Source organism: Drosophila simulans, chromosome 3R (genome assembly GCF_016746395.2).
Source record: "Drosophila simulans strain w501 chromosome 3R, Prin_Dsim_3.1, whole genome shotgun sequence".
NCBI lineage: Eukaryota > Metazoa > Arthropoda > Insecta > Diptera > Drosophilidae > Drosophila > Drosophila simulans.
In genome coordinates, this window is record NC_052523.2 from 18,877,165 (window position 1) to 18,901,039 (window position 23,875).

The 23,875-nt window shown below is 44.1% G+C and overlaps 1 protein-coding gene across 6 annotated transcripts in view; it reads left to right on the plus strand.

Annotated features, from left to right (window-relative positions):
- Positions 1 to 23,307, plus strand: part of LOC6729137 — a 43,675-nt gene extending 20,368 nt beyond the window's left edge. The window contains exons 1-11 of one of the 6 annotated variants that reach the window (XM_016177299.3): positions 6,257 to 6,572; positions 7,502 to 7,564; positions 15,415 to 15,668; positions 16,364 to 16,918; positions 17,051 to 17,129; positions 17,194 to 17,297; positions 17,358 to 17,495; positions 17,562 to 17,786; positions 18,012 to 18,218; positions 18,276 to 18,486; positions 18,549 to 23,307. In XM_016177299.3, the coding sequence (XP_016035790.1) occupies positions 7,557 to 7,564; positions 15,415 to 15,668; positions 16,364 to 16,918; positions 17,051 to 17,129; positions 17,194 to 17,297; positions 17,358 to 17,495; positions 17,562 to 17,786; positions 18,012 to 18,218; positions 18,276 to 18,486; positions 18,549 to 21,024 (4,257 nt within the window). In that variant the 5' untranslated portion in view covers positions 6,257 to 6,572; positions 7,502 to 7,556 and the 3' untranslated portion in view covers positions 21,025 to 23,307. Of the gene's footprint in view, positions 1 to 4,396; positions 4,798 to 6,256; positions 6,573 to 7,501; positions 7,565 to 13,410; positions 14,327 to 15,414; positions 15,669 to 16,363; positions 16,919 to 17,050; positions 17,130 to 17,193; positions 17,298 to 17,357; positions 17,496 to 17,561; positions 17,787 to 18,011; positions 18,219 to 18,275; positions 18,487 to 18,548 lie in introns of those variants that run through there. The other 5 variants (XM_039295157.2, XM_016177295.3, XM_039295158.2 and 2 more) reach the window with 5 other exon arrangements.
- Positions 23,308 to 23,875: the final 568 nt, after the last annotated feature.

Consider the following 23,875-nt stretch of genomic DNA (forward strand, 5'->3'; position numbering starts at 1 on the left):
TGACAGCAGGACACTGGGATATATGTACTCGAATATAGTGAGTCTAGTGGCGCTACCACGTCACTAGCCATGGCACTGTTTTATGCGTTTAAACTTTGATATTTTAAAATGCAAAAACCCAGAAACCGAAACAAAAGGAGTCCTTTTTTTTGGGGTTGCGATCGTTGTTGTTAGATGGCTAAATTTAGAGGCAACGAGCTTGTTCGCAAGTAAAACATCGCAAATGGCAAGAGTAGCAGGCAGCAATGCGCATAATAATAACTGCAAAGCTCCAAGTTGGCCAAGTTAAAGTGGGCAATGGGCGGAGGATTCGAGTTAGGGTCTTAGTTGGGGTTTTTTTCCAGCCCGCACTGGCTTAATTGTGAATGCATTATTCATGAGCCAACAGCCAAAGACAAAGATGGAGGCGGTCCACCGAAGCGTCAGCGTTTTAAGAAACCGAAGCAGTCGAAAGGTGGTAGTCGACTAAAGCATATCTCGTATAAAAAATTAAAAAAAAATGTTATAGCTCTCTAATTTATGGCTGATTAAGCATTGCTGTCAGAAACAATTAGTTTCAACAAAGATTTTATTTATAAATAAATTTTCCGTTTTTTTGCTTTACACGCAAAAAGGCAAATGTTGTCATTTACACAAAAGACCCTTCCGCCCATAAATATGCCTAATTGAAAAACAAACAGAGGCTGCCATTAATTAGATTAATGTAGCTGCCAAAGGCAAACAAACGCTGTACATTTTCAATAATATGCAGTTGTTAATATATAAATGTTTATACTAAGTTATAAACTTGTTATGCCGCCGCATTTTGCCATCCAGAGGTATGCTGCGATGGAAAGGACGCGATGCGGAGCCAATAAAATGGTGTCCTGCCACCGCGCAGCCAGTCCAATGTTGGGGATAAAGTTTTGTGCGTCTTGACGCCACTGCTCCTGTGGCAAGAACGACTGGCTGCCACTAAACTAGCTGCGACAACAAGATGCCACTGGAAGTTCGAGTAAACGAACCATAACTGAAATTGCGCATACGTCATGTGCGCCATGCACCCACACAAACACACTCAAAGCACACACACACACACCGCACACACACAGCGATGCGAAAACAAATACAATGACAAAACTCATTAGCTGACTTGCGTGGGCGGTGGCGGTAGGTTATGTAGTGTAAAATTTTATAAATTGCATGCGGCTTCGCGGAACCGAAAAAAAAATACATAATACAAAAAAAATGTTGAGCTAAAAGCCCCGACGAAGTCGCCGACTTGCTGATGTCAACATCAATTTGTGCGGCACGACCGCCATTCTGTTTCTGATTTATTTTCAGTTTCACTTTGTGTCCTTTGAGCGGGGAACCTCGGTGCGTGTGTGTGTGTGTGCGATTCGCATAAAAGGTCGGAAAGTGCAGGGGGCAAGCCCCAACCACTGATGATGAACGACAGACAACAAGCTAAAATTTGGCAGATGTGACCCTGAATGAGTCGCCGGCTGGTTGAAGTTGGCCAACAGTCATTAGGCCTAATGTGCGGCTCATTTGAAACGGACCAAAAGGGATATCGATCCAGAGTTAACTAACTTCCATATCCCAATGCACTTTTCACTCACATCCAATTACTCTGCCGACGACACTAAGCCATGTCGTCCAAGTCAATTGTTTTTGGGTACTGCCAACCCACATCTGAGTCAACTGAACATTAGGAGCATTTTCCACACTAGGTTGTCACTTTCCCCAACCTTCGAAGGCTTAAAGGAGTTTGCCAAGGACATGACCAGAAATTTGCACAGCATTTTGCCCCCAAGGAAGCCTGAAATATTTAAGCAGTCAAGGGATTGGGTGCGTAAATGTGTCACCTGTTCTTAGCACATTTCCCGGGGAATCGCATCTGAAATCAGGCAGTTGGGTGAAAAATGTAAATGAGAAACCCAAATGACAGAAAAATCTGCTGCGGAGGCACTCACAAAATGAGTGGATCACACATGCAGACAACATTCGATTTTAAAAGATTTAAAAGGAATATATGTATCATAGAAAAATATATAATTTTTCGACTTTTATCACAGAAAAAATCACCCAAAGTATAAAAATATTATATTTATATGTATGAAGTGTCTTTAAAATATTAATATTGAGATTAGTAACTTAAGGATCTTTTTATTTTACCTTTTATCAGGAGGGTCGACCTTATGACTAATTATAAACGACCTCGTCAAGTCAAATTGTTGATTTTCCAATATGGTATCCCTGGCAAAGCAAAACATTGGCCCAGTTTGTTTGGCCCAGCTCTTGACTTATTTGCCACCAGTTGGCAGTTGGCTAAAGTGCTTGTATGCATAAGTTAATAACAATCATTACTATCGACAGCTCCTGGCTGTCAGCCTTATCCAGAGCTTTACTTTGAGGTTTGTTGGCAAACACGCTGCCATCTTATGGGGGGGACTAGGCACTGGTAACTCTGGGCATATGGTCGCCTGTCATTCCTCATCTGCATCCCAATCCGCCCACGATGAGGTTGACAACTGGCAAGGGCAAGACGACACAGCGGCAAGTCAAGTAGAGCTAACTAGGGTCTACTTTGCCGCCTGTCGCCTGTCGTGAAATGTGTCTGTGGCTTGGGGGTTCCTTATAGTTCTAACCACTCCGTAAGCACCACCCCCCTAGAAACAACCCCTAGCCAACCTATGGATACCGCACTCAAGTCCAGCCATCAGGCATCCACGACGATGACGAGTACAAGTTTTTGCACCACACTTTATTATGGGATGTGAAGGTACACAGAGAAAAATCGTAGTGATCAAACAAAAGCACACTTTTCTAAATACTACTTTAATAACTTAAGTAAATGATTTTGACTTTAGCAACTTAAAGTAAGCCTTAGGTACTTATTTCTGGCAGTGTTTCCAGAGAAGTACCAGCTTGATGGGGATAGGGTTGACTTTTTGGGGTTGGGGAAGCACTTCGTTTGTTGCTTAAAAGCGTCGTAATTTGATTGAATTTGCGTTGATTAAGCGTATTTAGCTGTTGGCAAATTATGAATGTGTTTAATTGCAAACTCACTTAATTGTTCCACGAAAGAGACGACGAGCAACGCGGCAAGAGCGACTCTGGGTCTATTATGGTTTCGGATTAACAGAATTAGCGTGTGTACAAATGCATCCGTCTACAAGGCGGAGTCCTCTCTACCCCATCCCCATCACCATTCCCGTTCCTATATCTCAATTTGAATTTACGAGGGCGATGCGATTGCCGACAGCCTTTGCGGTTTTAATTGAAAATGTTGCGCATACGACATGTTGCACGGACACACACACACACACACACAACCGAATCTCGCATTAATATATGAGCTTTCATTGGAGGACAAACTGGTTACGAGTCGCTGGCATAGAGAAAGTTCATCTCAAGGCTGGTGCGTGCTTAATGCGGTCGAGTTTGCCAACTTGACTCTGATTATGCAAATGCTGTAAATGAGCAAAAGAGCAGGGAGGGGGGGTAGGTAACTCAATTTGTGTGTGCGGCTTGCAAATGAATTCTGGGCAGTGTAAACACTGCACAATATGATGCAGCAAAAGAAAAACAAAGTTCGCGCTGGCAAAGTTCAAATTCACGGTGCATCCCATCCCTTTCCATCACCGATTCCCAGGCAGATGGCAAATTAATCCATTACTAGGCCGCCAAGTGGCCCGTAAATTGCAGTTTACTCGGACCCATCAGCCACATCACTCACCTCCATTCGCAGGCCATAAACTTGGCCAGTCATGGGCAAAAGCGTGCCAGTTGAACGCAAAAAAAAAACCGAAGAAAAGTGCGGGAAAAGCGCAGAAAAGTGTTTGACTTGAATGAAGAAATACGCTCGAGCGGCAATGAACATGCGTCAATTTTGTCAGCATTATCCGCGGCATCGCATTAGCACCAGCTGTCCACTGTGGTGGCTGCACTTAGAGAAAAATCGTACAAAACAAAACCTTAAAATGCCTAACCACATCTAGAAAAATAAGTTTTTCAAAAAACTACTGCTTTGATTTTAAAAAGAAAACTCTAAATTTGAAAATCGCATGTTTTTTTCTAAGTGCACCTGCACAGCAGTGGCGACACTTGTACCGCTGCCCCGTTGAGCGGCTTTCTCCTCTTGGCCAGGCCATAAAGAACGGTCGCATTATGGCCAACTAGGCCGGTCGGCCAGTGACCGCAGCGGCACTTAATGGTCGGCGGGCAGCTCATTAAAATGTCAGACAGCGTGAAGTAATTACGATACTCGGCAAGTTTGCACTTGTTAGAGGATGTGCCCAGTGCCCTCCTCCTTAGGGAATCCCCGCCAGAATCCATTGAGCTGCTCGTCGTGTTTCATGGCTTTGCTTTATGTGTTTTCTATTTTTTATGTTTCTGTTTTATTTCTTTGCAGGCGCAAGGACAGCAGTGCTCTGCAGCGCTCGGCCAGCATCGATTCCTTTGCCGAGATTGTGTTTAGTGAGTCGCCACGCCCCTCGCTGGCAGTGACGGGACCAGGTGCCTGCGCCTCCGCATCCGGCGGCCCCTCGCCATTCAGCAAACGTCCATCGGCCAGCAGCCTGTACTCCAACTCAACGTGCAGCTCCTTCGCCTCGCAGGTGCAGGCCCAGCTGAATGTCAATTACGGTGACTCGGCACTGGGATCCGGATCAGCAACGGGTGGACCGAGCTCGGGTCACCACCATGGGGCATCTGGTGGCGGCAACGGGGGCAGCAGTGCGAGCAGCAGTCGGCGCGAAAGCATGCTCAGCCCCTCATCCACGCGCCGCTCCAAGCTGACCAGAATCATAAACGGTGAGTGCGGGAAATCGGATGCGGAATCCAAAATTTGTTGCCAGGCGATGCGTGCCGTATCATTGGATAGTGCTATCCATTCTTAACAATCTAAAACATAATATTTTCCTTGCAGCTATGGTTTGTAGAATTTTATTGGAACTTTATGGCTATTTATTGCTTTTTAGACAGAACATTGCAGATCAAGTTACTATATTTGCCCAAAACTAGCTAGATAAGACCAAAAAATATCGCACTAACGCATCACTGTTGCGTTGGAAGCTCACTTCCTGACAAGAAAGGGGAAATGGAAGTGGACGGGAAAGAGCTCGTCGTTCTAGTCATCGGTGGCTTATTTATTTCGCTGCAGCCGGCTGATTGAAATTCAAATGCGCACTTGAGTTTTCCGGATGGAAAGCCGGGCAGGCGCGGAATTAAATCGATTGCCACTTGGGCCAAGTGCCCGAGGCTCCAAAGTCTAAAAGATTGAAAATCGCAGAGCGGCGCATAAATCAGACATTCGATTTAATGCGCACTGGCGCACTAGAGAATCTGCACAAACTTTGTTTAAAGGTGAAACATTAGCATAGACAAACTTCCAAGGCCTTAAAATACTCAACACGCTAACGGTGAAAACTTGTGAGGTAGTGCTTCGCGGTTCAATCCGTTGAAATGGTTACCAGGCTAAAACCAAAAGTTGTTCAAAATGCTCAAGCGGCTTCCTTTTAGCAAAACTTTGTAGCCAAACTTTTCCTGGAAGTGCACTTCAAAGACCAGCCTATCGGAGTGGAAGCAATAAAAAGCGGGAACAAGGCTACGATTAATACGTATCAGTAAAGCCAGCGGATTATAATTACATATTGAGAAATTAGCACATACTACTGGTATGTGATGTACAATACTAAGATAAGATATGATCTCACAACAATTATTCAGTAAAGTAGTGAGTTAAAGCTCCTGAACAAATTGTTTGTTATTTCCAAGCATTTTCCAGATAGCATTTCTCAATTTCCTAATATATAAATTTATAGTAATTTTTCCTGTGTAATTGCATTTATCGGTTTCTTCGAGAAATTGCTTGTGATAAACGAATTAACAAAGCCGAGCTTCCTTTCAAAACCCCCAATGGATTATGCTCTCTGCGATAGCAAGAAATAGACTTTCTGAGAGCGGCTTCTTTTCTCTCCCACTCACTATTCCGTTTTATCGCTGCCCCCAGCAGAGAAGCTTCCAAGTTGCAACGCCACAAAGAGTAAATTCCAGTGCTGACAGCTTGGCATCAAAAACTTACAAAATAGCTAGATCAGTTCAGTTTTCTAGCTAGCTTTTTGCATGGCATACCACTAAAATGGCGACTTCTTGGAAAACAGCGATTAACTGGGAAGCGCTGACCATTAACGGCCAACGCAAACGCCAACGCAGACGTCGACCGCGACGCCGGCAGACAACAACAATAACTATTATTCCCCACGATCGCAGGCGCAACAACTGAAAATCAACTTGCTTTTCTTATTTCTCAGTCGGCGATCGTCTTTTGAGCGGAGAGCACACTGCTTGTCGGCGACGCGAATAAGAGTTTCCCCTCGTTTCGTTACTGTTTTGAAAAAAACAGGCGCTCCAATTGGCGAATCCCTTGATTATAGTCCACATCCAATGGATGGATGATCTATTATTTGTTTGAAAGTGCTGAATAAGATACCGGATTTCTGGTGAATTTAAAAAATTGCGCAAATGAAAAAACGCGTCTCTTTGCGTTTTGTTTCTGCTTCGCTTGCTGCGCCAGCGTGTGTGTGAGTGTACGTACATATACGCGCTACCTGTTTGCTGTGTCGCTGTGTGAGTGTTGCGAGAGAGAGATCACCTTGTTGGTGTTACCTGCTTAAAAAGAGAGAGCCCACAAAAAGAGAGTGTCTTTGTGTGAGTGTGCTGCTTAAGAAGTGTCAAAAAACTAAAGGCGTCGCTTTCGTTAAAAAAGAAACGTTAAACTCAAAACAGTGTTTAAAAAAATACACACAAAAAGAGCCGCGGGGCAAAGAGAAATTCGTAGTGTGTGTTTATTAGCAATGTTAATTAAATATTACGTGCCAGTAAAAACTGCAATTTGCTGGGAGACAGTTGGGCTCTAACGGTAATTGGATTGCATGTCCAACTTTGTGGGAGCCGCCACAACAACAATTGCTCAGGCAAAAAGACAGAGAGGGGGCAGCGAAAGTGAACTTTTGCTTTTGCGGCAGAGAGGGACGACAAGAGAAAAGGGAACGGGAGAGCAGGCGAGAGCAATTTACTCACGTGTCTATCAAACTGTCTCCCTTCTGATGCGTCTTCTTCTTCACTTCACGCCGCCCCCTCTTTAATGCAACATAATTATTTACACTGCGAAACATTTGGAATATTGTCAATTTAATCATTATCAACCACAATGAAAATTTAAAATTAATAAAGAAAATTAGCTCGATTGGTGTCAACTAAATTCAATAATGCTTAACCCACAAATTTAATTAAAAATACTGTGAATTATACAGCATACCAATACAAAAAATATGCTGTTAAATAAAAATTGTATTAGTTACAAAGTTGTATTGAAACAGAAACCGAATGGTTTTCTCTCTGTGTAAGCTCCTCTCTCGCTCGCGCACACACAGCCACAAGGAACTGCAACTGCAAAAAGCTTTTTGCAAGCCGACTGATCTTTGTTGTTGTCTCATTTGTTGTGTTGTTTTCACAGTCGACGTTTTCATTAAAGTGGTTTGTGCAGCAATTTTAAATACGCTCCCCGCACAATGAACAGGTAAGCAACGCACACATACTTCACCTTTAGCACACATGCACACACAACCCAAGCAGAGACACACACTGTTACACAAAGGCAGCCTCTTACTTTGTTGTTGTTTTTTGAGTGATCGTTGAAGGGGTTGGAGGGGAGGGTTGAAAAATATGCAACGACATGAAAAACTTCAACTATTGCAACATTTTTGCGTCGTCTTGGCTTTTGTTAACCAAGGTTTATTCACACCGCAGGAAAGTCAAAGTTGTCGGGCGTCTGAAAAGGAAAATGTTTCATCTGTTAGTTGGAAAAACCCGGCATTATAAAAAAAACCTCGTCAGCTACGTTTTTCATATTCCACTGCGTTTTCCCAATGTGCATGTTATGCCTTGCGGTTTGTTTACTGCACTTTCTGCCGCTGACAGCTGCAAATTTGGCTCAGCACGCAATTTTCCTAGGCCACCAAGTTCCAAGTTCCATTTTTCCATTTTCCACCCACTTTGCTTCCAATTCAAGCCGAAGTTCATGCTGACCATTAATATTTCAACGGTTGTTTTTAGCCATTGTTTCTATCTTGGTTCGTTTAGCAAAACAAAACCGTAAACCCTCCAATGATTCCGCACATAAAGTTCAAGAGACGAATGTATGAGTTTTCCTTTTAGCCGCAAAGTAGTACAAAAACAATAATGTACAGCGAAAGTTAGTGGCTTTAAAGCATGAAAAAATAAGACCTTCTAGTGTGCACTGAAAAAATGTATCATCATAGGGGAAATAATCTCTTAATGGTATATTTATTTATTACCTAAAAGAAGGGTTGCAATTTCTTCCAGTGCAGCCAAGTTCCGTGATCCATAGTCACCTGAGAAGAGGATTTTGCTGGGGTCGGAAAGGAGTACCGACCCGAAGCACTTAAGAGCAGCCCGCAGGCCAAAGTTTATGTTTGCGTTTGCCTTCGCTATTCTATTTTATTGGGAGTTGTGCACTTATTAAAAAGTTTTAAATGTTTGATTAAAAAGAATTCAACGTGAAATTTGCTGTGGCACATTGCTGGCAACTTTTAGCCATTCTTTAAGTTTGTTTACTTATAGCCCGCCAGCGCTTCTTCCGCCCATCTTATAGTTATCGCATTTGCTGGTTTTGGCAGCTCAAAAACTTGCGCAGCTCATGGCTGAAAAATAAACATTGCGAGGGAAGCAACAGAACAACAAGCGGGCAAAGATATCAGTTGTCGTCGATGTGTATTGTACAATAAGTATGTCTGCAGATAAGGTAGAGAGCCCCCAATCCCATAGGTGTGTTCCCCATGATTAAGGTAGAATGTGTGATTTGAAGCGCTTTTTAGCGAAATGGGGGAATAGCGTGACTTGTGCGGTAACGAAATTTGAATAGGAACCGCTTTTTTATATATGTAGTAGCTCTGGAGTTCGAAAACAAAAGCGTGCTCTGTCGTATGACAATTCTCAGTCTTTTCCAACGACTACCATTCAATGCCTTCATTAGCAACGGATCCAGAACGCCACCACCCACGCCTGACTCATTAAGTTCCCAGAAATGCTAATTTATTAAATCTCTGCCTGTAATAGGAGCAACTCTTTAAAGGCCTTCGCATCGATTTTCAAATGTCGAACAGCGCGACCAACGAGTCGTGCAAAGTGAAACACTATAATGGTCTTCAGTCGACCCCCAACTTCCCCAGCTCCCTTGGTTCCTAACCCGCCTGACCTTAGGTTATCCTCCGGTTACCAAAGCTATGTCTATGGCTATTCCCATTCGGTTTCCATGTGTTCTCCCATGGAAATCGCTTTACAAAGCAGATAAGCAAAGCGAAATCAATCAAAAGACTTTTATATCAAACAATATAAATGGAATGCTTGCCGTTGTCGTTGTCGTTATAGCTGTGATTCCCTACATATCTTCGACGGCTGAATTGAAGTTGCGTTTGTCACGTTTGTCAAAGAACGCAATGAGCACGTAGATTCCACACGGCGACCCACCAATACCACTACCAATCCCAATCCGATTCCGAATCCGAATCCCCCGAACACGGCAACCGGGCGGATACACCGAGTTTGTAGATACAGATACAGATACAAATTCAGATACACATAGGAGAATGCAAATGAATGGCTATGGGCTACGGGCGGCACATATGTCAAATGCTCTGTGGCAGCCGCAGAGAAAACTTGTGCGACTTTTGAACTTAATGCCCGCAAAGGTCACACGAACAGGCAGTGGGACACACACACACACACGCTTGTATTTGTAGTGAGTGACCCAAATGTGCCGATTGAGCTTTCTTACTGGCTAAACATGGTCGTCTCCTGAGAAAATTGTAACAAGGCGAAAAATTCTGCGAATCGTGTTAGGAACGCAATACCAATTTTTACGAGGAAGTTTCACTTAGAAAATGTAATAACGTGAACAAAGTGGCTCTTTATTAACTCACAAAAATCGGCAGAGAAATGCCATTTTCTGAAAACAAGAGACACGAATACTTTCTCGTCTAAGGAATTGTGCCAAGTATTCGACGAGCATGATGCCTCCAAATGAAATTTTCAAAGCACGAGTGGCTTTTTGGAAAAAAACATGCTGAAATAAATACGATGCAAAACCAAAATTGACTTAAGGGCTTGAAAAATTAGTGAGTTGAAACTTCTTTGTTGATTTTGAAACTTTTGCTGTGTGCGTATTTAGACCATGTTAATAGTGCACTCCCCCCCTTTCCCCCTGAACTCTAGACCCACATCCCGCATAAACTTTTCAATTTGCAGGACAAAAGTCTAAAAACCCAAAAAATAAAATCTACGCAAAAACCGAGATCCCTTTATGCACGACAGATTTGCGCCTTGACCCTGCCTGGGTAAAAAAAAAAGAGAAATCCCACACAGAAATACAAAAAAAAATATAGTCAACGGCAAAAACTTTGTGCAAATCGCGCTGGATTTACATAATTTTAAATGCTGGCTTATTGGTTTGTGTTTGTTTCCACAGCGGATCAGGCGGAAGATGGTCGGTGGAAAAAAATGGGCCAGGAAGTTGGGCGAGTCCGAGTGACCCGGTCGAAACGTTTATTGCCATTTTGGCTGGGACTTTTTCGGCCACGGGAGCGGGTTTCTTTCTTCCATTTGGTCACTGTGATAGCGACGAGGGTCCAATTTGCATATCTGATTAATATGAATACATTAGTTTCGTGATTTGGCACAGTAAACCAATAGAATTAAATGCGCTTGCTGATTGCAGAGACAAAGGTCAAGTTGAAAGCTCCACTTTTCCACAATTTATCCCGCAGAAATGCCTTGGTGGGATGGGGCATGGTTACTTAAATTCAATTAGCGTTTCCGCTGAACTCCTCATAATGCGATTTGCACTCGAAATCAGAGTCATATAAAATATGCTTTTTGTTTGCGCCTTGCGTCTGCCCCCCGCCTCCACTGGCCTGCTCCTCATTTCCAACTCGAGACTCCGGACCGAGGCACATCCAGTGTACTCAAAGCTGCTTTTATTGAGGAAGCGGCAAATTTATTTAAATTAAGTCGAAAATGCTGGGCTGCTCACTCGCTTGGCTGCTTGGCTGGTTGGCAACTTGTCTGCCCCTCGTAAGTTTGCTAAATGTGTGGTAGATTTGACAATTATGACAGCACAGAATGTAAGATAAATTCTGCATAATTTACGGGGTTTTCCAGAAAGGAGAGACGACTCCTCCGCCATTATCGGTACTCCCTTGTCGTCTCCATTAAGTGGATTATGTTGTTTTGTCTACCCGAGAGGATTTGGGTGGCCCATTCGATGACCTCCATCCCGTCCTCCCGCATCATTGGATCCCCATGCCAGCGTAGCTGTCGTCGAGAACGTTCGCCGTGATTTATGTTGGGCAATTTTGTGCGGCGTAGCTTCATAAATTTTATTATCCTGCAATTGCAAAACCGAGTGCCCAGGGCATCAAGTCTCCGCTTCCAGTTCCAGTTCCATCTCCAGCATTTTTTCGTTAGTGTCACTCTCGGTTTTTTTTGCTCAAGTTTATGGGTCAGCAAATTTTATTTATTGCACACCCCCAATTGACTGTTTAGTTTGATTTGAGGGGGCAGGAGTTAGCAAAGCTAACTCTCCAATGTTATCACTTAAACAGCTCCAAGCTAATCCGCTTTTGTTTAAGAGCTGGGATTTCGATTGCGAAAGCACTTTAGAATCTCTGATTCATAATTTGAATTCTACTGTAAATACAGCCTTATACACATTTTGAAACTGCAAATTACTTAATTAGGGTATAACAAATACATATATACTCTTGGATAATAACATATTATCTTTTAAAGTATAACACACGCTTATCAAATATTAGGGTGTGCTTAAAAACAAAGAAAATAATCGAAGAATTTCTGTATATTACAATACCGCAACTCACTTATAAGATTGCACAAAAAGTTACTTAAATTGGCCATACGAATATTTAAAGAATAATAGTACGAATTTACATATGTATGTGCTGAATAGATTTTTGGTAACAAATACCAATGGTATTACTATTTAATTATGTGATGAATCAGAAATGTAGAAATGTTTTCCAAATCAGAGTTTCAATTCAAATCTAAATCAGAGGCTGGCTGACCTGAGTCACCACAAAAACGCCCTTCGTCACTGACCTTGCCAAGCGTTTAAATATTAATAGATGATATCCGAGACGCACACTAGCTCCCAGCATCTCCATTTCCGAGGAACTAAGGGGCTGTTGACAGGTGGACCAATAACCAGCGTGCGACACTCATCCGCATGGGGACATTGTTGTCTAAAATTAGCAAACAAATGGGATTCAAACCGAAACTCACACACGAATATACTCGTAAATGGAAGCAATTTGAAAAATGAAACCAGTTTCGTTTCGATTGGGGGCACATACTCGAAGTCTCGTATGATTTCGTATTCGATTTGGTTCTTCCAATTAGTTTTCCATTTTGTGAGGCTAATCGGGGACTGACTTTCGACGACTCCTAGACGCGACGTAAATTTCATTTATTCCATTTGTCTTCATTGCTCGGGGCGACAAGACAACACCTACACATATGTATATATAGCTGTGGGTGCAGACAGACATCGATAAATCAGGGCCAGGACTCGACGACAGCGATGCATTTGGTGTCCTCCAAGGACCACAGCTGATTTGTTCTTGCTTCACGACGCTCGAAATACCCGATAATTGATTTTACAACACCCGCTCAGCCTGGCGGAAGGAGAACAAAAGCATCCTAAGGATTTTCGGGAACCGCGACAGCTTAGGCGAGTTGATGAAAGGCAGGTATGGTTAGGTACGAGTATATTTGTATGTATGTAAATGCGGACCCTGTCTAAAATTAAACCAAAAGCGCGAAGCCCAGTAAACAGGGATCAAGTAGACTGATATTTCCTGAAAACAACATTTGGAGGGTAGGTAGCGAGAGCGAGAGAAAGAGAGCACAGCGACCCTCTTTATGGGAAGTACTTTAAAATACAGCTGAGGGAAGTATAATAGGAGTTGCTTTGGCTAAATTTTGCAAATCTATTATGACACACTAAACGTGAGTCAATTTAATTAGGTGATCAATTATGCTTATCTAATCTACCTTTTCTTTTTTCAAGAAAATAGTTGCTCATATCAGTTGGCCATCACGAATGTTTAAGTTAGCCAAGTTGAATTGTATGGTATGGAATATTGTTATCATATTATTAGCGTTGGTTTATGATTCGAGTATAAACATGCAGTTTACCCGATGTTTATGTCAGCCAAGTACTAAAACTGTTGGGGTTTTTAGGGTTTATATGTGGGAAGTAACATCTGAGTGCTATTTTACTGACCTCAACTGTATGGTGAGAGATCGTGAGGGGTAAACAGGACCAGAGAGAGCCTGTGATCCAGAGAGCCTGCTGGCTGTAATTTTGAATTCTGAATCACGTCTCTTGGCTGCTCTCAGTTTGAGTTTGAACCACGCGAAGCGCACAACGGAAAATCCTGGCATAAAAACCCAATCGATCGAAAAGCGGAAAACCTCGCCATACGGAGGACATGCCTCTCAGTGAAAACTAATACAAAAGATAGGTCGTAGTAAAAAACCAAAACAAAAAGTAGAGTGCAAACTTTGCTGTGACCAATGGAGCGTCGCAAGGCTCTCAGTTCGTATGCCAAGTTCAAGGATCAGCAGGAGGCGGCGGCGGCAGTTACCCCGCAGAAGAACAATGAGAGCGAGGACTCGCTGCCCGCCTTGCGGCGCTCTCACTCGGTCCGTTCCTCTCTACGGCGGCTAAAAAACAAGCTACACAGTCCCGCCCTGTCAATGCAGTCTCCCTTTAAGCTGCGCACCCAGCTGCACATGCGCAATCGCAGCTCGCGAGGATCGGCCACCTTGGACAAAAGCAAGGCGGCCAAGGCACTACGCATGCTGGGCGATCTGGATGCAGTGGCTGTTCTGACCACCAAAGTGAAGGGCAAGAACGAATTTGTGCCGCTGAAAAGAGCAATGAACTCCGATTCCTGTGACCACGATGAACTGGGCATCGAAAGGCTCATGTCCTCCTTGCCAGTGGGTGCGAAGCTGCCTCGGAAGGCCTGCAAGTTGCTCCAGATCCCCGAGAGCTACTGCCGACAAACAGAACTCGCGCCGAAAGCCACACTCGACTCGGATCTGGAGAAGACCTTCAGTGGCGAGGAATCCAGTGCCGTGCTGGCGGATATCACTCGACATGCCCAGCAGGGCATCTATGGAACGACGCGCATGCGCACGGCGACAATTCGGAAGCCGATGCCCTACCTGAACAGCCGTAGGTGTCCCTTAAGACCTTCAGTTTAAATCCTTTAAGGATCGCAGCAGTGTGATTGCATATAGTAACCGGTGCCAAAGTGGTTTATGAATCTAAAAGTGAATTGGAAATTGTTGTGATTGAGATTGTTTTGCTTGAGAGCCTCAAAGTCAGCTTCATTTGGTACAGCCAATTAAAAAATGTGTAGATGAAAACCTTCATGACGAAAATAAAATGTTATTCTACCATAAAAACATTTCTGGTCGAGTGAATCAAATCTTCTTAGGAAAGAAATAAACAGAACGCGTATTCTAAGGAATGTTTACCATTTATCGAAGCCAATTTTCTACCTGAATTTTTGTAGGTGCCCCCTTAAATCCTATCAAAAAAATGAAATGGTGACAAGGAAGTTATTACCTGGAAAAACAGAGAGGACACAAAGATTGTTTTTCAACTATTCTTGAAAAGCTTTATAAAGAAGTTTGTATGCTTCACTTAAAAATGCATTTTATACGAGCAGAAAAAACGTTCGTCGTGCATTTTCTTCTTGCCAATAAAACCCTCATTTGGTGATAGCTTTAGAAACGACTAAAACAGTGAATCAGTGGAAGTTTGTGTTTATCCCAGTTATGTTTCGATGGCTTTGTTTGCGTTTTGCCAAACTCTTTTATTGCCCATCAATCACGTTTGAAATGGAGATTTTTATACCCTGCAAGTGGGTCAATGACCCACGCCAAATGGTCTGTGTCATATGAATCGAAAGGCAGCTGTGGGTCTATTTCAAGGGTAGGGTTTCCCAAGGCAGATATTTCCGTGCTTTATCATTACATCACAAAGCGATTTTTCTTCGCAACTCGTTTGCATATGTCTTTGCCATGCATTCCATTTGTTTACAACCAACCATCGACGAAACCCGTAAAACTGGTGGGAGATTCGAGACTAGGAGGATGAATATTCATTTCACGAGTGTGCATAAAAATACATACGTACATATGTAGATACACATGCATGTGTATTGTACATAAAGCAGGCTGCACACATGAAAAGACAGTATAAACCTGGCCTAATCCATGACCAAATCGGGTCGTTAATGTTGTGTGCTCTTGCAGATGCTACCACAGCGATAGCACTAAACTTCCCAATATGCCGCAAAAGCTTCCGATGAGCAGCTGTCTGCGTTCTCCGGCGGTCTTCGTTCGCCAGAAATCGTTTCACACGCTCAACGAGCTGACCAGGTTCTGTCAATTGAAAGTGTCCCCGCATCGGGCCACCGGCACAGCCACCTCCACATCATCATCGTCACCATCATCGTCGCCAGCAGCGGCGCAACAGCAGCGTCGCCACAGCCACTATGCCATCGATGGTAAGAGATCGGTAATTCTCTGGCTGCCCTTAACCCGTATATATATATATATGCATATATAGAAGAAGAAGACCCCCATGAGGGGTAATTAAAAAACTGAGCCACTTCATATCATCGTAAATGCTTGCTCACACAACAATTCATGGATCTGCTGGGCTATGGCAGCGAATTAAAGTCAATTGAATGAAAATTGGTGGGTGGTTGGCTGGTTCGTTGGGTTCACCGACTGCCCGGGTGGGTGGGTTCGTTAATTCGGGTCCAGGTGGGTTGGCTGCTTCACGGAGAACGCATATAACACGTTGCAACAATACACATGCTCTAAAACAAACACACACACACACACTCACATGGCTTGCATCCACAACGGTTTGTGCATAATTAATTTAATTGGTTTGGTCATAGGCAACGGCATTCCCAATTGCATAGAAAATAATAGCGGCTATGAATGGGAGTGAACGGCATTAATGTTTAATATTTAATTAATCGCAAGCAGAAACGACAATTACTGTAATTAAATTACATTTCCACTCACACACACAACGTGGTGCTCCTGGTCATTTGCCATTGTAAATATATGCACACACACACACATCTGCGTTTTATTTACATATATCCTTTATTTGATTTTCATTTTTGCATTTAATTTGATTTCCCTTCTTTATTTGTATTCAACACAAATCACGATACTCGCACAGACAACATATTGCCGCAAGATAAACGTGACGGTGACATCGATAGTGTCAGGCTGCGGGAGAAGGTGGTTAATCCCAGTGGCGGCAATAACAACAACCAGGACAACTATCCCACCTATTATCCGGCTCCATTGCTGTCCACCAGTCGCTGGTCGGAGCAGTTGACGCAGCATGCGGCAGTAGCCAAGATACGGACAGCCATCTCCTGCCACTCACAGGATCTCAAGGAAATGGAATTCCTACTGCCCCATTCGCGAACCGATTCCCAATCGAATTCCCAATCGCAACTGTGCATTTCGCGGCACTCGCAGCCGAAAAATGCCAAGCTGCGGGATGATCATGATGAGACGGGTTCATCGGAATTGGACTCACCACCGCTGGGTGATGAGAATGCCTCGGCGAATGGTCAACTTTCGGTGCACAGGCAGCCGGTACAGCTGCGCAGTAAGATCCCGGGAAACACGCCTCATCCGCGGGCCAGCAAAATGTCCAAGAAACAGCTGAAGTTGGCCCAGGCCCAGCTGGACAAACTGACGCAGAACAATCTGCATCTGCATGGTATGACCCAATAAACCTATCCACATATGTTCATGGCACGCATCGCCACCGATTCTAGTCTCATTAAGCTTATTGTTAAGTTTGGGAAAGGTTTTCCGCCAGAGTACTCACTTGTTTTGTTTTCATTCATAGCTCTTTTCTCGGCGGTGGAGCATGGTCACCTGGAGAAGGCGCGCACTATTCTAGAGTCCACCGACGTAGATGTAAACAGGTGAGCTTAGATCCTTCCAACTTGAAGAGGACATTTAGTAACTGATATACATAATCCTTCGCAGCATCAATAACGATGGTCTATCTGCTTTGGACTTGGCGGTGTTAAGCAATAATCGCTCCATGACCAGGATGCTGCTTCAGCATGGCGCTGTGGAGGGCTCTCAGTGTAAGTGGCTTTTGATTTGTCTTTCGACTGTTCTTTTCATCGATCAATCTCAATCCGCAGTCTCTGTGGACACCATTGGCACCAAACTGAACGGCTTGCTCAAGGACGCCGAGTCGAGAATTCACGATCTAAGTGGACCGGAGGGCCTCTGTCCGCCGGTGTTTGCATCGCGTCCCTCCATCTCGAGCATCATAATTGGTGAGTGCTCGTCGAGTCAATTGGAGAGTGCACTTAATCAGAATCTAAACTCGTCGTTCCCTGCAGGCAATTCCAGTGCATCGGTAACTGGCTGCACGGGCAGCGAGGTGGAGAAACAGATAGGCATCTGGGAGCGCCGTGTCAAGGGACTGCGGCGCTTGCAGCTCGGTTGGGACCAGGCCAGGCCGCCAGATGCACCCGCCTCCGTGGTTGTCGACGTCACTGGCGACAATTCCATCAGCGTCCAAATACTAGAGCCCTTCGAGGGGGCCATCGGCACGAAATTCAAAGGTAAGCCGCAGGAACGTCAAGTGGCAAAGGCAGTGGAATGGGACTTGTGATTGTGGTTGGGCCGCCATGTTGCGGTTTGAATGTGGTTCTGGATTTGATTCGCGTTGTCTGTCTGATTTTGCCCGCGGAGCTATTGTACCAGAAAGGCATCAACAACTTAAAACCCTTGACAAATGTTTTAAAAGCTTAAAATCATTAATATCCAATTATATTACATTTTTACAGTACAATGGTCGACCCGCGCGGATTTCAACAACGTTGTGGGCGAGAGTGAGCTACTGGAATGGATCAGCTTCCATGGCACGATGGGTGCCCAGTGTCACATATCGGGCCTCACCCAGGGTCGTCGCTACTTCCTGCGAGCCGCGTGCGGCAATGTAAAGGGATGGGGAACCTATCGAACCTCTGTGCCGGCTAGTGTAGTGCCCTCAAGTGAGTTTAATCCAATATTTAAATATGCACTGTTTTTAACTGAAGTCTCTTGTGCAGCTTGGCGGGATTTAGACAATCGAGAGGACCGATTCGTGGGTCGTCACCGAATCCTGGACAATCTATTTACCGCCGTGCGGTTGGCAAGACCCGCCGACGTATCCGAGCTGACTTTGGATCCCGCGAGCGCCCAACGACGTAATCCCAAAAAGAAGACTACCATTAAGCAGTTGTTCTCGGTAACCACCAAGTTTCAAAAGACACTGAGACGGTACGAAATAATGGAATATCCGATTAAGAATATACTTACTATTTATTTATTTCTTCAAACAGCGGCATTTACTTCTCTTGTATTATTCATTGCGATGATAAAGTGCTGGTCACCAGCGAAGACTTTCCACCGGTCATCGAGGTGGATGAATCCTATCCGAGTGCTCTGCACATGGACTACTACTGGCTTATGAAAGTGGCCTGCACCTGGGAGGATGTTAAGTCCCTTCGTTCGGATATGGAGCGCAATCTTACATCCGCTGTTCACTTCCGCACCAAGCTTCTATCGGCGGTCTGTCAGATGCAATCGGCACTGGGCATTACGGATTTGGGCCAGCTTTACTATAAACCACTGCGGGATGCTCAGGGCACTGTTGTCCTAACCTGTGTGCAGTCGGTAAAGAGCCAAAAGGCCGTCTCCATCCTAAACTCCAGATGGGTTCCAGTCAGCAAGTTGCAAAAGAAGCTAGGTGCTCTACACGAGGACTACACCATTAACGAGCTGCTCATCTCCTCGATTGGAGATCAATTGCACTATCAACAGGCGGCGCTGCAGCGTTTGGAGCCCGGTCTTTACCTGGGCTACCTAAAGATGCAATGCTCCATGGACCAGATTCAGGTGGTAGTGCCCGTGAAAACGCCGAATGTCTTGCCCCACTGCAAGGTGCGCGAAAACAGTCATATAACGGCCGAGGAGTGGCAGGTGCTCCACCGTTGCAGTAGCGATCCTCTACGCCTGCCGTTGGACTTCAGCGCTCAAGGAGGAGATGCAGCCTCTGGAGGAACAGCTACTACGGAGGTGCAACGCCTATTTCTTTACGATCTCACCAATGCAATGCACAAACTGTTTGCCAGCATGAACATCAAAATCGCTGATGCAACCACCCACCGCCTGTACGACGTGGAGGTGATTGAGCATAGTCCGGACATTAGCTTTCTCGTGGTGTGTCCATCCGCTGAGTCCTCATGCGCCGTGCCCGGTCAGTCTGAGTTACTGCTTCAGCGGGATGACTTGGCTAGCTTGAGTATCCAGGCCTTTGAGATGATTCACCTGCGCACTTATCAACCGGCCATCATTCAGAAGTACGCCCGTTTATCTTGCATCCTTGAATTGGACACTGCACTGGCCACACATTCGCTTCGCGAGGCATTCTCCAGCAGTGAACTGCAGGCGGCCAAGGAACGCTTGGCCACGCTACAGGAGCTCAGTGCGAGTCTAACCATTGTGTGGAAAAGTGTACGATGGCTAATGGATGTGGTGGCATATGCGCGAAACAAAAACGCTCAACCCTCGTTGGCTATGCGAGAAATTCTGGACTTTGCACAGCAAAGACAGGATGAATCGGTAGCGACATCGGCAGGAGGTTCCGCGAACAAACAGCTGCTGCAGCTGCCCATCCGAGAGAGCAAGTTCTCCAAGACTGGCCAGGGAAGAGGCAGTTGGCCCGGTCCGGGAACTAGTGAAGATCAATCGCAGAACAAGCCGGAGCACTCTAAGTCTGAACAGAATCTGGAACTGAGTGCTATCACGCCAGTGGAACCTGCAACCAATCAAGTTCCTACACAGCAGCAGCAGCCGCAGCAGCAATCGCAGCAACAGCAACTCTTACAAGTTTCCAACATCAGCGAATATGCGGGATCAATTTGCTCTGAAGTATCATTTAGAAAGAACAGTGGCGACTCCATGAGCTCCACCTACACGTCCCGGAGCTTCTACTCTGCCGTGGACTCAGCCTCAGATGGAAATAGCACAAACAGTGTGTTTGCCATTCCGCCTTCTCGTTCCGACGACACTCTGGCGGATGCACTGCGCCACTCGCAAGCGGTAGCTGCGCAACGCAAACGAACCAGCTCTAATATCGCATCTCATACCAATCCCTTGATTACGGTACACAGCTCTAGCTCAGCTCCATATCTGGCTGGATCCAGTGTTTCCTTGAGAAGCGGCAACGGAGCTTTCGCAACGGATTTGGAACACAAGCCCCTGAAGCCAGCGACAAAGGCAGCATCTAGTGCAAACCTGCGCGAAGGTGGACCCTACTTGAAAAGCACGTTAGCTGAGCTACGAGCTGTTGGAGGTGAGGAGCCGGTGGCCAGTACATCGAAGGCCTCTTCGATGAAGAGCTTGTCCCGGCAGAGCAGCGAAGAGGATTCCGCCAGCTGTTCCAGTCTCAACGCAGAGCAGACATCGGGGATCATTCAAGTCTATACCGCCTACAGTACGGGTCTGGCCAGTGGAACCAGCTTAAAGATTCATGTAACTCCGAAGACGACTGCCCGCGAAGTGATTAACCTGGTGGTGAAGCAACTTAACATGGCCGTGGTTCTCAAGGGGAACAATGGCCCCATCTATGGACCCGAGATGCTAGAGAACTTTTGCCTGGTGGCGGTGATTGGAGCACGGGAACGCTGCCTGCGAGATGACTTCAAACCGCTGCAACTGCAGAATCCCTGGAAGAAGGGCCGTCTGTACGTCCGGAAGAAGCATGAGCTGCTGGCGGCCATCGAACACTCCAATCGGAAGTCGCATTTGATCTGAGCAATCGGACTCAAATCCCACTGGAATTGGAGAAGCATCGAAGGAATGAGGCACGCTATACTGTTAGTGGTGGCAAGAAGATCTGTAGAGATTTAGGAACTTAAGATTTAGGTGCCCGAAAGTAGGCAAATAACTTGGTTGATACACCATTGATTATGTTTTCGAATCTTTTGCGATTTTTCGGCAAGCCGGTATTATCGTATCAGCCGTTCCGATTCTTGTTAGATTTAGTTGTGCTTTCGTTTTTGGGTTCATCCAATCACCATTCCCAAATCCTTCCACCCTGTCCAGGGCAATGATCGTTGACCAATTCCAGAATTAGACTGAATTACTTATGTATGCTGCAATGGCAAACTGATGAAATTGTAATTGAAATGGTATTATATTTTCAATAGTTATACATTCAACATTACCCAGGCAAACAAACACACACACGAATCGGACTAAACAAAAAAAGATTGTTGTTAGTTGTTCTAGAGTATTGAAGGTTACGCCCGTACATAAGTAGTATGTATGAATGTTATATAAATATTATGCATCAATGTATTTTATTGTATGTATTGTAGTTTAGTAAACAAATGTTTTGATTGTATTTTTGTGGCATTTTTAGGGGCACATTTTTTGATCTAAATGTTAAATCGATAAATACGGAACACAAAACCAAATCAAATCAAATCGATGGCGAAACTCAAAGAACAGATGTCAATACGCATTTTAAGTGTCACTCTTGATGTCTTTCATGTGTGTGTGTTCTTAATAATTGCAATTCCATCGGATTAAACAAATAATTTAGCTGTAATCAATTGCTTAGTATGTAAACAAAAATCACCGCAACAAAAATGATAACGAAACCGGAAGATATTTTTTAAAAATATATTGGCACAACTAAATGTTGAAAAAAAGCAAAAATTATAGGCAACTGCAAATTGAAACTCAATTGTTTGTGTTTATTAATTGTAGCAATGCGATATTTCCAAGCCCATAACCCAATATACTTCACTCAGCAATTGTCTCGCCGAGATTCCCACACTTGATAATCCTATACCCCACTTCCACAATCTACTCAACTGTTGGCCCACTTGGAAACCATACTATTAACGTGGCTATCTCAATGTGCAAAGCCGTATGTGTCTATAAATAACTAGTCTACTCTGTACTCTCTCAATAGGAAATACCATAAGTAAATTAGATGAAATTCTTCAGATACACGTACATATATATGTATCTGTTGTGAATCGGTAGACAAAGCAGCAGTTTTCAGTGTCAAGCTCATAATGTCCCAATTAAAGTTTATTTCCATTGGACGACAAGTCGAATTTAGATTGGAGTCGCCGGTCGTGAAAAGTATACATTTTGAATCTTATGAGAAACTAGACGAGAACACTTACTTTAAAAGAATGTGCAACACTGGAGTCCAGAACACAGATATCGAACTATTTAAGATGTCTACGACCAAAGCAAACGATTTTTGTACGTTTTTTTCCTGTTTTTTGTGATGGCGTCAGGCGGGCGATTTTGATACATTTTTTACTCTATGGTTTACCAGTCCTAGGGCTCGACAAACAGCAACGAACGTAGTTAAGTTCTGACCACAAAAGATACCCCAAGATACTGACCCGATGACGACCCCCTTGCGTTCACAGCCCGGTTTCAGATTTGTATTAACGCCACCCAATTGCCTCGATTCCATTCGATTCGATGCGATTCGAATGGTACCCGGAATGGTCGAACGAACAACAACGAATGTAAACAAGTTCCGAACTGAGTGGCCAGTTTCAGTTTGTTAATTCGGAATGCCAATTAAACGATTTCAATTGTCAGACACACAGCGTCCGTCCCCAGAAGAAAAAATAAATAAAAATAAAAGAAAATATCGTTTGATTTTCGAATGGAGCGAAATTATACAGTATTATTTTGAATTGCGATTCAGTGAGATTAGTTTTTACGATGCAATCCAATTGTAGCTGTAGCTAATTGTTAAAATGCGAAATGTAAATGTAACCAAAAGCATTGAACGAGTCTTTCCGCATACGCAGATAATTCCTGTAATTAGATATATCTATAGAAGATGAAACTTATCAAATGTAACTCATTATCGTCGACTACCTGTGTACATTTTTGGTGTGTTAATGGCCCAAAATATACATACATATACGATGTCCTCAAAATATGAAGCTAAAAGTGCGGGCAACTAGATATGGTTAAGGATAATGTGGCTACGAAGCATTCAAACAAAGAATATTCAATTAACTTAATAAAGACTCAACAATTGTTATGGTGTAATACGATTTGTTTGTTTCTCTAATGGCGGCTTGTGGAAAGTTCCGGAAACCAGATAAATGTGCGATACATACTGCTTAAAGTGCAAAATCATTGTGAGTAAGTCAGCTGGAACATAATGATGGGTCGCATTTTATAATGCCCACAATACGTTACGTATACGCCCTGTGTGGCGCACGGCTTATCAGACGACACTGCACTTGGATGCGATTTTGACTTAAGAAATGGGCAAAAAAAAAGAAAAAAATGCCTAATAATGATAACGAGCTGATTACGCTAGCTATAGAATTTCCTCAGTTGGCAAGATAATGTCCGCCGGTTTGATTGTATTCCAGAGGCTTCTTTCCAATGTTTCAGCTTTGTGGGCAACATGTTGCCAATGTTTATTTTGGTGACCAGTGCGTCATCGTATCGCATGTACAGATATCCACATATTAAGTGACGAAATGAGCGCGGAGCTGTAAAGATCGGGAAACAACCAATATTGAGTCAGCTCCAGCTATCTCTCCGTGCTCTTTCTCTCTTTCTATTGGGCATATTTTGGAAACACACAAGTCATTCTAGTGCCCCA